The 16,412-nt window shown below is 34.2% G+C and overlaps 1 protein-coding gene across 7 annotated transcripts in view; it reads left to right on the top strand.

Moving 5' to 3' along the window:
• PPA2 (inorganic pyrophosphatase 2) overlaps positions 1 to 16,412 on the top strand; it is an 84,573-nt gene that overhangs the window by 51,686 nt on the left and 16,475 nt on the right. For 6 of the 7 annotated variants that reach the window (XM_068542300.1, XM_068542301.1, XM_068542298.1 and 3 more), the window contains 2 exons: positions 8,867 to 8,994; positions 11,042 to 11,127. The exons of the other annotated variant lie outside the window; for it this stretch is intronic. In XM_068542300.1, coding sequence (XP_068398401.1) covers positions 8,867 to 8,994; positions 11,042 to 11,127 — 214 coding nt within the window. The remainder of the gene's footprint in view (positions 1 to 8,866; positions 8,995 to 11,041; positions 11,128 to 16,412) is intronic. 7 annotated transcript variants of the gene reach the window in all.

Genomic DNA, 16,412 nt, shown 5'->3' with positions numbered 1-16,412 from the left:
ATCCTCCTCCTTTTGTTCTACATTTTCCAAGTTGTTTGGTTTTTTTCTAATGCATATATTCTTCTGGGCAAATTTTTGGAATTAATTGTCAGGGATTTCTGCTATCTTTAAAATATTAAATTTTGCAATAATGAGTATGATATGTTTATATATTTCTCCAATTATTCAGGTTTTCTTGTTTATCTTTTAGAAAATTGATGTAGATTTACTAATGAAGGTCTTACATTTTATGTTAGGTTTGTTTCTAGGTATTTAATTCTTCCACTGCAAAAGCTTTGTTCAGTGTCTGGCATGTTACAGGTGCTTGGTAATTTTTTTTAAATTGATGAATAAATGAATGTATGCATATATATATTGATAAACAAAAAATGAATGTTTTGAGCAAAGTTTGAAAATACCTTCAAAATAGTGCATTTTCACTTATTTTAAAGTGAGAAAACATTTGTACTTAAAATTTTGGCATTTTTAACAATTGTAGTTATGTTTCTTTGGAGTTACCTGTACATTGCTAAGGACAAGTATTTTTTGGTATTTTTCTTTCTCTTGCATAATGCTGTAGGGATTCATGCATATTGTGTGTGATCAGTGTAGTTTGTTCTATTTTGTCACTGAATAGTGTTCCATTGTGTAGATACACCGCAGTTTATCCATCCACCTGTTGACAGAAATTTGGGTTTTGAGTTTGGGCCTAATACAAGTAAAGCTGCTATGAACATTCAAATATATAGGTCTTTGTGTGAACTTATGTTTTCATTTCTCTTGAGGAAATACCTAAGAATAGGATTATAGGTCAGTGGGTAATTATATGCTTAACATTGTAAGAAACTGTCAAACTTTACTATGACTTTATATACCATTTTGCATTTCCACCAGCAAGTTGTATGAGAGATCCAGTTGGTCCCAGAACCTCCATCCATCCTTTGTGCTTTGGTTTCATATTGTCTTAAACAATAAAATGCCTTTTAAAAAAATTAAGAGGAAAAACACACACACACACACATATGTATTCTATTATATTTACCCATGTTTTGCCATTTTTTTACCCATATATTTTATTACTTCCTGAAGATCTGTAGTTTCCATCTGGTGTTATTTCCCTTCAACTTTAGCATTTTTTGTAGTGCAGTTCTTTTGGCGATGAATTCTCTCCATTTTCATTGATCTGTCTTTTCTTGTCTCTTCTTGCCTTTGTTTTGGAAGTATACTTTCACTGGATATAGAATTTTAAGTTACAGGGTTTTTTGTGAAGATTTTCCATTTTCTTTTGGCCTGCATTGTTTTTGATAAGTCAACAGTGTGTTGTTAACTTAGTATATAATAATATATTGTTTTTCTTAGACTGTTTTAAAGGTTTTCTCCTCATTTTTGGACTTCAGCAATTTTTCTGTGATACGCTAAGGTGGTCTTTCCTTTATATTTATTTATCCTCCTTAGGATACCCTGAACTTTGCGGATCTGTAAGTTCATGTTTTTGCCACATTTGGGAAATTACTTACCGTTACATTTTCACATTTTTTTCACCCTATATTTTTTACCTTCATTCTGAGACTCATAACATATTTTAGACCACTTTAAAAATTATTATTATATAAATTTCAGGTGTACATCATTATAATTTGACATCTGTATTCACTACAAAGTGATCACCATGACAAGTCCAGTTGCCATCCACCACCAAACCATTGACCCTCTTCACCCACCTCACTCACCCCTCAACCCCTTCCCCTCTGGTAACCATTAACCTAATCTCTGTATCTATGAGTTTGTTTTTGTTTTATTTGTTTTGTTTTGCTTAGATTCCACATGTCAGTGAAATTATACAGTATTTGTCTTTCTCCCTCTGACTTATTTACTTAGCATAATACCTTTGAGGTCCATCCATGTTGTTCCAAATGGCAGGATTTCATTCATTTTTATGGCCAAGTAGTATTCCATTATGTTTATATACCACATCTTCTTTATCTATTCATCTGTTGATGGACACTTGAGTTGTTTCCATATCTTGGCTATTGTAAATAATGCTGCAGTGAACGTAGGGGTGTATATGTCTCTTCAAATTAGTGTTTTCATATTTTTTGGGTAAATACCCATAAGTGGATTAGCTAGATCATATGGCTTTTCTATTCTTAATTTTTTCAGAAATCTCCATACTGTTTTCCATAGTGCCTACACCAAATTACAGTCCTACCACCAGTGCACAAGGGCTCCCTTTTCTCTGCATTCTCTCCAACATTTGTTATTTCTTGTCTTTTTGAGAATAGCCATTCTAACAGGTGTGAGGTGATATCTCATTGTGGCTTTGATTTGCATTTCCCTGATAATTAGTGATGTTGAACATGTTTTCATGTGCCTGTTGACCATCTGTATGTCTTCTTTGGGAAAATGTCTATTCAGATCCTCTGTCCAGTTTTGAATTGGGTTTGTTGTTGTTGTTGTTGTTGAGTTTTATGAGTTCTTGATATATTTTGGATATTAGCCCATTATCAGATATATGACTAGCAAATATCTTCTCCCATTCATTAGGTTGCCTTTTCATTTTGATGATGGTTTCCTTTGCTGCACAAAAAAGCTTTTTAGTTTGATGTAGTCCCATTTATTTATTTTTGCTTTTGTTTCCCTTGCCTTTGGAGTTAAATCCACAAAAACATCATTAATGCTGATGTCAGTGAGGTTACAGCCTATGTTTTCCTCTAGGAAGTTTAAGATTTCAGATGTTATATTCAAGTATTTAATCCATTTTGAGTTAATTTTTGTGTATGCTGTATTTAGACCACTCTTAATTGTCTCACAGGTCACTGAAACTCTCATGTCTTTTCAGTCTTTCTTCCTTAACTATTCTTTAGACTCCATGATTTCTATTGATCTGACTTCTACTTACCTGATTTATTTCTGCCATATCCAAGTTCTGCTATTAAATTCATGATTTTTCATTTCAGATACTCCCTCATTTGTTGTTTTTTTTTGATAGTTTCATAGTTTTTATTCCTCAACTGAGATTTCCACATGTTCATGAATTGTGACCGTATTTTCCTGAACGTCCTTGAACATATTCATAATGATGACTTTAAAATCCTTGTTTGTAGGGGTCCTCTCAGGATTGATTTCTTTTGATTTTCTTTTGTACCAAGAAGTTATTTATTAATAAGTAAGAGTGTGTTTTTCCTTTATTGTTTGTTTTTAATATCCAATATTTAATTATATCAAAAGTTGGGGGGACTGGGCATGGTTCTTTTTGGGTAGGCAAGAGAGTAATTTAAATTATTTTAAAATATTTAATATTAATTAATTAGAATATTAATATTATAATATATAATATTAATAATATTAATATTATATAATATAATAATATCAATAAATATCTTAAAGATATTTATTATAGAATGTGTTATGATTTTCTCATGATTAAAATTTCTTAATTTTTTTTGTTTTTGGTAAATAATTACTTTTAAAGTTCATTGTGTCTTTGATAAGTCTCCAGAGTAAAAATATGTCATAGGTTAGATATTTCTCTCTCTCTCTCTCTTTCTCTCTCATATTGTTCATGGGCTGTATGTATAAAATGAGCCTTATCAACTGAATTTTTTACCTCATTTACATCATTACTGTTTGCTTATTTGACAAAAATAGAGTATTAAAGTGTGTTTAAGTCTGAAATCTGGGTAAAATGGAAGTCTTGACAAATACCTGTGATTAGAAACTGCTCCTAGTATAAGAGAATGTATTTTTTTATAATAAATATTAGAAAGAAAGTCAATTATCAAACCTTTTTTTTTCTTAATAGATTACAGTTTGTGATATTCAGTTACATTTTAGAAACAAGTGAATTGCTTTATACTGAAAAGAAACTTGATTACATGTTGAAAGGTATACAGTATCTAATGAAAGAAAAAGATAAGTCATAAAGATTGCTTTTAAAAAGTGAAAAGTGTTATGATCCTCTCACGTCTACAGAGATAAAGTGGTAGGTTTTGACTAAGATATTTTAGCTTAATTTCTTTGCTTTTATAAATTTCTAAATCAAAATTAGTTAAGACAAACTAAATTAAAATGGAGAGCTCTGGATTTTGAAAAGCCAAATTAAACTTTAAATTTTGTTATATTGCATCATTATTTTGTTTTGCTTTTTACCTGGCATTTAATAAAGAAATTTACAAAATTTCCAATGGTTTTATATAGAACTATGGTTATTTATAAATCATGTATTTTTAGTTTTAATATAAAAATTCCCTTAAGGAGACTGTATATAATCTTTGTTAATTAAACTTTCAAATTTGGAAACAGCTCTTTTATAAAGTAAATCATGGCTGTACACTATTTGTCAGAAGTTATGACACCTTTGATGAAACTAAAAAAATAGGGTGATACATATTTAGGTGACTGCATTTAGTTGTATTATAATTTAAATTGCTACTTAATGTTACAGACTAGTCCTTTTTAACCCTTTGATACTTTAAATTTTATGTAAGTCTGATCTTTACTGGGTTTTGTTGTTTTTAATTTTTTCTTTCACTGGTAATTCATCTCAGTTCTGCTTTCTAATAATATCCAAAACTGACCATTTGTCACCACCTCCATACAACTACAATTATCAAAGCCCTCATCACATTTCGCCTCATATTGGATTTCCTGCTTCCACTTCTTCCTCTCCACGGTCTTTTCCCTACACAGCAGCTAGAATTCTTCATGAAACACGTACTCTGCCCAGAATCCTGTAGTGGCTTCTCATCGCAAAGCCAAGTCCCTAGTCTGGCCCTTAGACTCCTATGTGACTGCTTCTCTAATCTCATCTCCTAATACTCTTACTTCACCCTGCTCTAAACGCAGGGCTTTCTTAACTGTCTTCCTCAAACGTTTGACGCACACTCGTACCTCAGAGTATTGATTGGCACAGTCTTCCTCCCAGGACTCCTCTTCTGCCTATGTGAATGAGCTGCTCCCACACTTCATCTAAGAATTTACTAAGATACTTTTTGTCAGAGGCCGTCCCTGATCTCTCATATCTAAAATCCTCTTCCCCACCTCATTTGCAGATCGATCTACATGTTTAATTGTAAATTTTTACATCTTTGTCTCATCTTTAACTTACCCAGGCCTACTTTGACAGCAGGTATTTTTAGCAATCTCTTTTACTGAATTCTTTTAAAAACATTCAAGTTACTTTCATAGAAACAAAATCTCATTTTTTTGTACTGATAAAGTCACTACCTTATATAGTTTTTATTAAATCTCATAATTATAACAACAGATACAGTTGGCATGAATGTTTTGGGACTAAACGTACCTGCTTGCTAAAGCTAAAACTTAACTGGTGGGAGCCAAGTGTGGGCTTCATTCTAGAGCTGTCTACCAGACTCAGCAGACAGACCACTGTGGACATCAGGCAGAATATTTACGGAAGTGGAGAGTCTTTGTTAATTGTCTGGGGAATTGATCAAGTAGATCTCGATTAAGAGAGTTTAATTGTAGTTAAAAACTGAAACTGAAATAAGCTTAGCTTGATTATATAAAAGAGCGCTTCTAGATTATTCTAACTTTTATTGTTGGATTAGTTCATCTTGAAAATAAATTATATAATTATCTCTAGTAGAAACTTTCGTATAAAATTAATTCCGAGTGGTAATAAATGACTACTAGAGAATCGCTGCTTTTCTTAAAATAACATATATTATAAAAAGTATATCTAATGAAAATATTCTGGAGTTGGATAATAATGATGGTTGCGCAACATTGTGGAGGTACTTAATGCCCCTGAATCAAACACTTAAAAATGGTAAATTTTATGTTATTTATATTTTTCCACAATAAAACCAAAATAAAAATACATCTACACATAAAAAAAATAATATAAATAAACCTGTGACAAATTATTAATGTGCAATATAGAAGAAAAGTCAGAATTCATGGAATTAGAGGACTTGTATTTATATAATACTAGTTCTACCATAAATGAGTTGGCAACATTTTGACAAATCTTTTACATTTTCTTTTTTTTTTTTAATTAATTAATTTTTGGCTGCATTGGGTCTTCATTGCTGCACACGGGCTTTCTCAAGTTGTGGCGAGCAGGGGCTACTCTTCGTTGTGGTGTGCAGGCTTCTCATCGCAGTGGCTTCTCTTGTTGCGGAGCATGAGCTCTAGGCGCATGGGCTTCAGTAGTTGTGACACGCGGGCTCAGTAGTTGTGGCTCACAGGCTCTAGAGCGCAGGTCAGTAGTTGTGACTCACAGGCTTAGTTGCTCCGTGGCTTTTGGGATCTTCCCGGACCAGGGCTCGAACCCATGTCCCCTGCATTGGCAGGCGGATTCTTAACCACTGCGCCACCAGGGAAGTCCCTTTTACCTTTCCTTAGCTGTAGTTTTCTTAAGTTTAATGTGAATTTACTTACTCCTCACAACTCTCGGGAGTTTTATGAGGAACAAATGAGGTTATTTATATAAAAATCTTTTATGAACTGTGTAAGTCAGTTTATAGACTTCAGGTGGAATTTTTCATATTTTTGGAAGAGTAATTCATTGAACTGACTGTTGGTATTGCATATAAGGTTTTGGCTTGAGGCATTTGCTATTGAGGTTTTAAAAATATTTAAATTGCGTATTTAAAATTTTTTTGTGTGTGTGAAAATGCAGCTGTTTATTCCCCAGGGTTTAATTAATTGAGAATGGAAAAGTTTAGCTTATATTTGGAGAGTTACACTTCTTATTGGCATTATTAAATGTTCAGGTTTTTTATTATTGATGTCTTTTCTTACCAGGTTCCCTTCATGACTTCTGAAGGGAAAACCTTGCAAGCTGAGGTAGATACTGGATAACTTAGTTTTTCCTTTCTTATCTGAAATCAGTGTGTTAAAAAGCAATTATCAAAAAAAAAAAAAAAAAAGGTTTATGCAGTGGAACAGGAAATGGTAGACTGGTTAAGTATAATGATGTCATAAATCAGATTTAAGTAATAGAAAATTATTTATTTTGGACATTGATTAAAGTGAATTTCTGGTTGCTCACCTTCAGTGGACTAAGAGATATTTTCTTCCTCTGAGTAAGAAAACAGTGAGTTGGAGGAACTCAGTTAATTTACAGAGATTTATTTTTTGCAAAAATAAAGATAGGATGTAGGAAAATGGTCAATAAAAAGCTCACTTTAGAAAGAAGCTCTTTTTATAAGAAAAAGAGGAAAAATAATCAGAATTTAATTAGCTGAAATCTTTATTGAATGTTTCATTGCGGCATAACAAAGAACTCTGTGCCTGGGATACAATGTATAATATTAAAAAGATGTGATCTTAATCTTTAGAATTCACTGTTTTAAACATCCTCCATCACTTACTTAACCTGTGTTCAGTTTCAAGTGATTCTTTTTTCCCTTAGTTAGTTGTAACATTTCTACAATTTGCTCCAGAATTACTTTAGATAGATGTGTGGCCCATTGACGTATTTTAAAATTTTAGATTTGAGTGCCTTTAGGCCGCATACTCAGTCTTTTATTTGCCATAGTCTCTGCCATTTCTATGGTCTCTGCCTTACCACACTTACTTCACTTATGTGAAACACCTGGCCTTTGGAGACATATGTCACTCTTGCTAAACCTTTACCTAACAGGCACAAGGCAAGGATAAAAAGGAAAAGGATAGTTCCTGTCTGTTCAACCCATGCCTGCAAAGTTCTTACCTTTTCCTGTCATGCCTGGTGAGTGGGGATTCCCACAAGGCTTGGATGAGCGTGTCTGAAACCAAGTGATCTTTAAATTATCCCTCTGCCTGGTGTCATCTCCTGGTTTTAGTTATAGCTTTCTAATGCTCCAAGTGCTGCTAAGTCTGTTTGTCATTTGCCATAATATACTGTGAATAAAGGACTATGCTAAATTTCCCTTAAGCCACAGTCTAGTGGAGAGTAAAGACTTCTAGTTTTATCTAGTTATTTCTCATACTTTTTGAATTGATATTTTTGGAAATGGTACATTCCTTGGGGACCTCTTTTGGGGGAGGGGCCTATTACTAATACAGTAGTATTTCCAATTATATTTAAATGAATGTCTTCAAAATGTAATGGTTAAGGTGTTTACGTGGCAATAGAACTTAAAAATAAATCCTATAAATCATTACTAATTTGAAATGAAAAACTCTGAACCATCCAGGTATCACTCTGTTTAAAATTGCCCTGACCACATTCTCTGTCTTCCTTACTCTGATTTATTTTTCATCAGACTTTTCACCACTTAAATTGCATATCTATGTCTTTATTTGTTGTCTGTCTCTTCCTACTATGTAAGCATGTGAGCAGGGACTTGTTTCTGATTCCTGTTCTATTTCACTGCTTACAACAGTGTCGGATACATAATGAGACACTTACTAAATATTTGGTGTAGGAGTGCCTGAAACCCTTCTCATCCACCTGTAGTATGTTCTCCTCTGGGTGCTGCCCTCTCCACTCTACTGTCAGCATCCTTTGGCTTAGTACATAAAAAACACGGATCCTGATGTTGTAACTCTCCCTACTCGAAGCCCCCCATTGTCCTCAGAATGACATCAGTCCTTAAGTATATCTCACTTAATCCTCTCACTTTAATACAATTTGTTGTCTATCTGCCTGTTTTTTTTTTTAATTAAACCTTTGAGCTCCTTGAAGAAAAGAACTTTGTTGTCTTCATCGACTTATCCCCTACCCCTTACATGGTATCTGAAGGTGCTCAAGAAATGTCTGTAGAATGAAGGAGTAACATTTTACATGGGGAGAAAAAGGCAAGTCCGGAGGTGATAGGATACATGCTGACGGTGAGCAGCAGGGTTGGACTGACTCCCTCAGGCCAGTGCTCTACCACTAATCGGAGTGGATTTTGATTTTTAACAAAAAGTAGTTTTGTTTCTTCACTTACAGATATTGAAGATGTTAAGAAGTACAAACCTGGTTACTTAGAAGCTACGCTTAATTGGTTTAGATTTTATAAGATACCAGAGGGAAAACCAGAAAACCAGTTTGCTTTTAATGGAGAATTCAAGAACAAGGTGAAGTTGATAATCTTTATTCTAAAATGTGCCTGTGATACCTGTACAATATTTCTTTCACTTTGGGCGATTTCATATGTGAACATTTGTATTTAGTATGATAACAAAAGTGCTCTTTACCAACTTTCATATTTAAGGACATTATTTTATCATTTTTATTTTTTAAAAAGTTTTAGGAGATCTCTCTAAGTAAATCAGTAAGGCTGATAAATACCTATATGCATCTGTTTATCTATCAGTAAGTCCTTCATCTCAGAAAATGAAGGATTTCCATGATCAGTCTAAGTCTGCAAATTGTATATGAAGAAAAGCCTTCCATTTACTTATTCCAGAGAAGAGAAAGTTACTTACCATTAATGCAGATCCAAAGGGGCTTCCCTCCTAAGTGTTCATCCTACCATGGCTGAATTAAGCTGCTTAACAATTAAGACAGCACTTGAATTATCTTACTGTCAGAGGATTTTTCTATTAGAAAACCACAAAGTTACCAGAAAGTGGCTCTAATATGACACATATGGAGGAAATAGACCAAAGAGTTAAAGTCAAAAACATGGACTATGTCTTTTAAACTTACTGCCACTATATAAATTTCACATTATAAACCAACCTTTAAGTGGTACTAATAAATAAAGTATGTTTTGCAGGTAAAGTAAGCCATGGTCGTGAAAACTTTAAGATTACAATAAGTATTTTGTTATACAAGAGTTTATTGCTGAACCCAGTATTTTTTAAAGGTACGTTAAAAGAACCCTTAAGGGCTTCCCTGGTGGCGCAGAGGTTAAGAATCTGCCTGCCAGTGCAGGGGACACAGGTTCAAGCCCTGGTCCAGGAAGATCCCACGGATCCGAGATGCCTCGGAGCAACTAAATCTGTGTGCGATAACTACTGAGCCTGCGCTCTGGAGCCTGCGAGCCACAACTACTGAAGCTCACACGCCACAACTACTGAAGCTCGCCTGCCCCAACTACTGAAGCCCGTGCGCCTAGAGCCCGTGCTTCGCAACAAGAGAAGCCACCGCAATGAGAAGCCCGCGCACCACAACGAACAGTAGCCCCCGCTCGCCGCAACTAGAGAAAGCCTGCACACAGCAACGAAGACCCAACACAGCCAAAAATAAACAAATAAATAAAAATAAACTTATAAAAAAATAAATAAATAAAAATAAAAGAACCCTTAAGATCTTGAGGGCTTTGTCTAGGATTTTCAAAAATAAATGTAAAACTATTATTTTAGACTGTAATCTCTCACTTAAGGAAAATTAGGAACATTTTGGGGGAAAAATATAAAGAATTTTCTGCTTTGGAAAAATAAAGCAAGTTTTCCTTAGACGGTCTTACTAGATCTATATCTATTGTTGATTTTGCATTTTTAGACACTATATGAATTCATACTAAGAAAAAAAATTAGAAAATTTTGAGGTTTACTACCTTCAGACAGTGGATAATCTAAAACGATTATGCAATTGGACTACTTACAGCTTTGATGATGATGAAATTAATAGGTATATGCTTATTTACAAGCAAGATATTGATAGTAGGCTAACCACTTTACATTCAACATCTTATTTATTCTTTCAACAACTCTATGATTTAAATCAGGGGTTGGCAAATTTTTTTGTGTAAAGGACCAGAAAGTAAATATTACAGACTTTGTAGGCCATATGGTCTCTGTCTCAACTACTCAACTCTTCCATTGTAGCACTAACGCAGTCAGAGGCCATGCACAGATGAATGGGCATGACTGTGCTCAATAAAAATTTTATTTACAAAAACACATGGTGAGCTGGATTTGGCCCACAGGCCCAAGTTTGCCAACCCTTGATTTAGATGATCTTCATTACATTGCATATTATAGATGAAGAAATTAATACAATGAGATTAAGTAATCTGCATAAAGTCACACAGCTGGTAAATAAGGATGTGAGAATTTATACTCAGGTTTGCCTGACTACAGAGCTCATGTTCTTAATAATTAACTGTCATACTATGACTAGTTCCATGTTAGTATAATGATGTGATTGCAGTGTCTGTTTTTGGTTTTTAACTAGGCTTTTGCTCTTGAAGTTATTAAATCCACTCATGAATGTTGGAAAGCATTGCTTATGGAGAAGTGTGCTGGAGGGGCTATAAATTGGTAAGGACTTGTCTTTTCTATGTAGAGTTATTTTATTACTAACTGGTACTAAAGAGCCATATGATACTGCTCGGATCTGATTTTTTTTTAAGAGAATTGAAATATTTTTTCATTTAAAAAATGTTTACAGAGCACCTATTTGAAAGGTATTACCAAGTGCTGGGCACTATGAAATTAGGAATTGACATGACCCCTTTTCCCAAGGAATTTATAGTTTAGTGGGGTATACTGTCAAATAAAGAGGCATTTAATTATAAGGCACTGTGAATATATGCAAAGGTGGATTTTCAGCGACTTTTCAACATGCAGACGTATGATTAATTGATGTAATAAGTACCACATCATTTCTTGGTAAGAACAGTTAAAAGCCTTCTTATCCAACAGGATCTGGGTCACCAACTAATTGATTAAGGGGAATCAAACAATAGTAACATATATAACTCAAGCGTTTTATTTTACTTTAAAACATTTAAGTGTACATTCATTTATCAATCTGTGGATATAGGGCTAAGACCTTTTCTGTATAGATTACATATAGATTATATATAGCCTAACTTAATATATAATAGAAAGTAAAGATCAAATCCTGTAATCTTTAAACTCCTTACACTTAAAAACCCTTATAAATTTTTAGGGTTCTTTTTTTCTAACCTTTTACAGTTGTCTTACCACACCTAATTTGATACCAGTTTCTTATAGTGATTCACCTTTATGGAGGCTTTTTACAGCCTCGATAGTGTGTACAGCCTCAGTGGTTCTAGAGCCCACTTGGTGTTCATAGAAACAGTTCTCTTTCCATACTCCCTTCATTGATGGGCGTAATTACAGCTTTAATTATGAAATTGTAATACCAAAGACCACTGACATAAAAAAGGTTTGGAAACAAAAACAGCTGACTCTTGGTAAGCCTAACTAGGAAGCAAAAGTACACAGTCTTTCTGGAGAGCAGAGTCCTACCCATCTTCATTGTCCTCTTTGAATCAGGGGACAGTGGGAAGCCATTTACTCTTCAGCAAATACTGATTGAGGGTCTCCTGCCAAGTACTGTGCTGATAGTAGGGTTGCTGCTGTGAATACAATAAAGAGAGTCCCCGTCCTTCTGGGGCATAAAGTCTGGGAATCAAGAGAGACATTAAAGAAATCATTAGAATAAAGTAATATGGAGTAAAGAATTAGGCAGTCTCAAGGAATATTTTATCCAAGTCATCAGAGGCTCATCTTGCAAATGCTTGGGCGTTATAGCTTCCGATTCTGTTTCTCTTGAGTCTAAAGTAACACTGTGGACTCCATCTTCTCCTCCCATTTTTCTTACCTCTTTTGTGTTGATAGAATACCCTTTTTTTTCCATATAGTCTTAAAATTTAGGTAATTGTTTCTAACATAAATAGTACAACTTACTAACAAGAAAACTGGGTGTAATGAAATGTCATCTAGCCCTCACTATCCTAGTAACTAACAGACTGAATTCTTCTTTATGGTCAAATATTCTAAGTCAGATATTAATGTGATGGGCTCCTCTAAAAAGAGGGGCCTCTGATTATCCAAAGAGGTATTTGCTTGCCGTTTGCTTTCCTCTCCTTCCTAATGGTACTTTCAGAAAAGCTTTTGCAGTCTTTAACGGGACTTGTATGGTTCCCAGGTTTCCTGAGCTGCACAGCTAGAGAACATCTCTGGTTAGGTTTTCTATAGCTTGATAGCATTCCTTCTATGCTGATTCTAATTATCTTTACTGTGAAGGTAACTTTATTTCTATGCTCCGTGGAGTCATTTTGCTGTAGCTTCCTAGGTAAAGATAAGGATTACATTAACAATAACTGGCATTTATTGAACTCTAGTAGTTTTCAGGTTCTAAGAGTTTTATATGTATTATCTAATTAATATTCACCAGAACCCTATAAGATGTGTATCATTATTTTATCCATTTTACATATGAGGAAATTGAGGCCACGTAGAGATTGTGACCTATCGAAGGTCTCACTGTGTGATAGATTTAAGCCAGACTTCAAACCTACTCTCTCAACAGCTTTATTCTTCCTCTATGTTTTCAAAGAAGACAACAAAATTAATTTTTTTAGCTTGAAAAATTTTAGGATATAAGTTTCTGGTTATAAATTTTACACATCTAGATAATTTCAAGTCAAAATATTCAGAATTTTAACTCATTTTTGTCCATATTTTCTTTATTTTTTGTCATTACTTGATTTGTAAAATATATGTATATTAATAAAATTTTTCTTTCCTTTGTCTTTACCTAATGAATTGCTTCTCTCTCTCAGTTCCTTACAGTGTACTCTGTTATTGATTACCAAACCATCCCCCCTTCCTTTTTAACCTGTTCTCCCCACGCAAATCAGTTTAGGTCTGAACTGAAGACATTATCACAGCAGTTCTCTCAAACAACGTATAGTACAGCACAATTACCCAGGGAAACCATCAGAAAATTCAAATGCGTTATCCTTTTCTTTAAACCTGGTGAATTAGGATCTCTGAGGAGTAGGGTCTAAGCATCTGTATGTTTTAAAAGCTCCCTGGCTTCTGATGAGCTTCTCTGCTTAGAACCATTAAATCCAAACTTCTCTTAGAAGAACAAACAAGGCCTTCCAGGATTTGGCACTTGCTACCCGTCTAGCCTCATTTTCCGTCACTTCTTGCCTCTTTTTTCATGCTGCAACAACTTAGAACCACTTGTCACTCCTCACAAACACCATGTTCTTATTGACCTCTGGGCCATACTCATTTTGTTTCCCTTTGCCGTGATTTTCTTCTCACTTCTTGAAATGGCTGACTTACTTATCTTTTAAGACTTGGTTTTGACGTTGCTTTCTCAAGGAAACTTTCCCTCATCCTAGCCTTGTGCTTGCTAAGGTGCCATTACACTCTATTCCTTGCCCCCCTGTGTAGTCCTATCACTGCATTTATTAATTAACTGCTTGTTTTATGAGTTTGTCTTCTCCTCTAGAGTGTAAGTTCCTCAAAAGTAGATGAATAAAGATGTTGTATTCATCTTTATATTCCTTATCCCTGACATGTAGTAGCCACTCAATAAATACTTGTTGGAGTAATTGCTGAATAATATTTTAAAGCCAACAAATAGATGTTTTTTTAAAATAAATTTATTTATTTACTTATTTATTTATTTTTTGACTGCCTTGGGTCTTTGTTGCTGCACGCGGGCTTTTTCTAGTTGTGACGAGCGGGGGCTACTCTTTGTTGCAGTGCGCGGGCTTCTCATTGCGGTGGCTTCTCTTGTTGCGGAGCACGGGGTCTAGGCGCATGGGTTTCAGTAGTTGTGGCACACGGGCTCGGTAGTTGTGGTGCACAGGCTTAGTTGCTCCGCGGTACGTGGGATCTTCCTGGACCAGGGCTCGAACCCGTGTCCCCTTCATTGGCAGGCGGATTCTTAACCCCTACTGTGCCACCAGGGAAGTCCCTAGATGTTGTTTTTTAAATCCAGTAGTGACTCTACTGTTTCCAGGAGCCCTGCATTTATTAAATTATTTAATTGATAATCTTCTTTATCACAATAAGTTTTGTCATTGTTATTTTTATTCCTTTTCCCCACTGCTTAATGTTTACTCTGGAAGCTACGTATTTTTTTTAGCAGGGATAATTTTGTTATTTCTGTTTTTACCAAAAACAACTTTAAATTCTTTGTCGGAGAAATACAGTTTTTTGCCATTTGGGTTTACTCTTCAACTCCTCTCACCCTTTCTTCATCATGGTTTATGTATCTACCTTATTTTTAAGAAATCAGAACTGCACTGTTCATTTCACCCATTAATTTTATTCCACTAATCATTATTCCCATCCATTCGTCTTACAAATTTTTCAAGTTTTGACTGATTCTCAACTTTCCTTCTAATTATAAAACTGCTTTAATTTCTTTACTCATAAATTGTTTTGCCTTGCAACTACTCTCCTGTTTAACATATTCTTTACAGTACTGTCAGAATTATCTTTGAAAAATACAGATGTGATTGTCATTTTTATGCTTAAAATCTTCTTGTGACTCCCTTCAATTAATAGGATCTAATCCAGCTCTTCTATATATTAAACAGTGTGTCTAAACCGACTTTTCCAGCCTCCTGTTCATCTCCTCGTATTTCATTGTCTTTCCTCCATGAATGCCTGCTCATTCTTCAGGAAGCAGTTTAGATGTCACCTCTGCAAAGTATTTTCATTTCTTTTGGGCAAAATTAACTATACCTCACCTGTGCTCTCATATCACTGCTATTTCACACCTCTAGGTAGAACTTGGAGTGTTTTATTACTTTTTTTATGCTCTAGATTGAGTTTGTACTTTAGCCCTAGTGACAGGACTTGACATATAGTAGGTAGTTTAAACATGCTTACTAAATGAAAAAATTATATAAATATATATGAAGTTTTTCAAAATATGTCTATATTTCAAATATATATATATATATTTTCATATATATATTCTTCCAAATTGTTTATGTCTTAAAGTTGTTTCTTTTACCTTTCCAGAGGAAGGTGTATCTGATCCATATATGGGTAGCTCCAGTTCTTTTAGCTTTGTATAGATTTACTTCAATGTCAGTTTTCTTCGACAAACTCTGGAGGTTATGGACCCAAATCATCATTCTTATCTCTTTAAATTTTCTCTCTCCTTTTTTCTTGAGTACTTTGCTTTAGAATGAAAAGCCTTGAGCAATCTGAATCCTGGGCACTGTCTTTGAGGATTCTCATGAGTGTGGACCTTTGTCTGATTTGAAATTGTCTTGAAGAAAATAATCTTCTCTTGACTAAAATTTCATATTGCTGGCCCTGTAAATTTCATCTTTTAGGTATCTGTTTATTATTTGCAGGTAATTTTCTATTTCTGTTTCTTTTTATTTAATCACTTATTTTGCTCTTTATATAGCTATTAATATATCTTTATTATTTGTAAATGAAATTTGGTTTGTTGTGCATAGAAATTTTGGTATTGTTGATCTTTTGTTCTAATGTCATATCTGCTTATTTTGATCAGCAAGATTGTGTGTAGGGTACACAATGTTTTTAAATTTAGAACAAAATATTTAATATCTTATTATGAAAAGGAAAGCAGCACATTCTTCCCAGTCAGTATTTTTAATCTCATATATAGTAGGCACCATCATCTTTCCTTTAAGTGGTTATACTGCTTCTCCTCTTGTATGCCATAGTCATAGTTTGAAAGCTAGAAAGAACCCTAAATATTACAATGTTCATGGGGGCTCCATGGTTCAACATTGTATCCCCAGCATCTAGAAATGTCCCTAACACATGGCATAAGAATAATT

This window comes from Eschrichtius robustus, chromosome 4 (genome assembly GCF_028021215.1).
Source record: "Eschrichtius robustus isolate mEscRob2 chromosome 4, mEscRob2.pri, whole genome shotgun sequence".
Classification (NCBI taxonomy): Eukaryota; Metazoa; Chordata; class Mammalia; order Artiodactyla; family Eschrichtiidae; genus Eschrichtius; species Eschrichtius robustus.
Note: the sequence above shows the minus strand (reverse complement) of the source record. Positions and strands in the feature narration are given on the sequence as shown.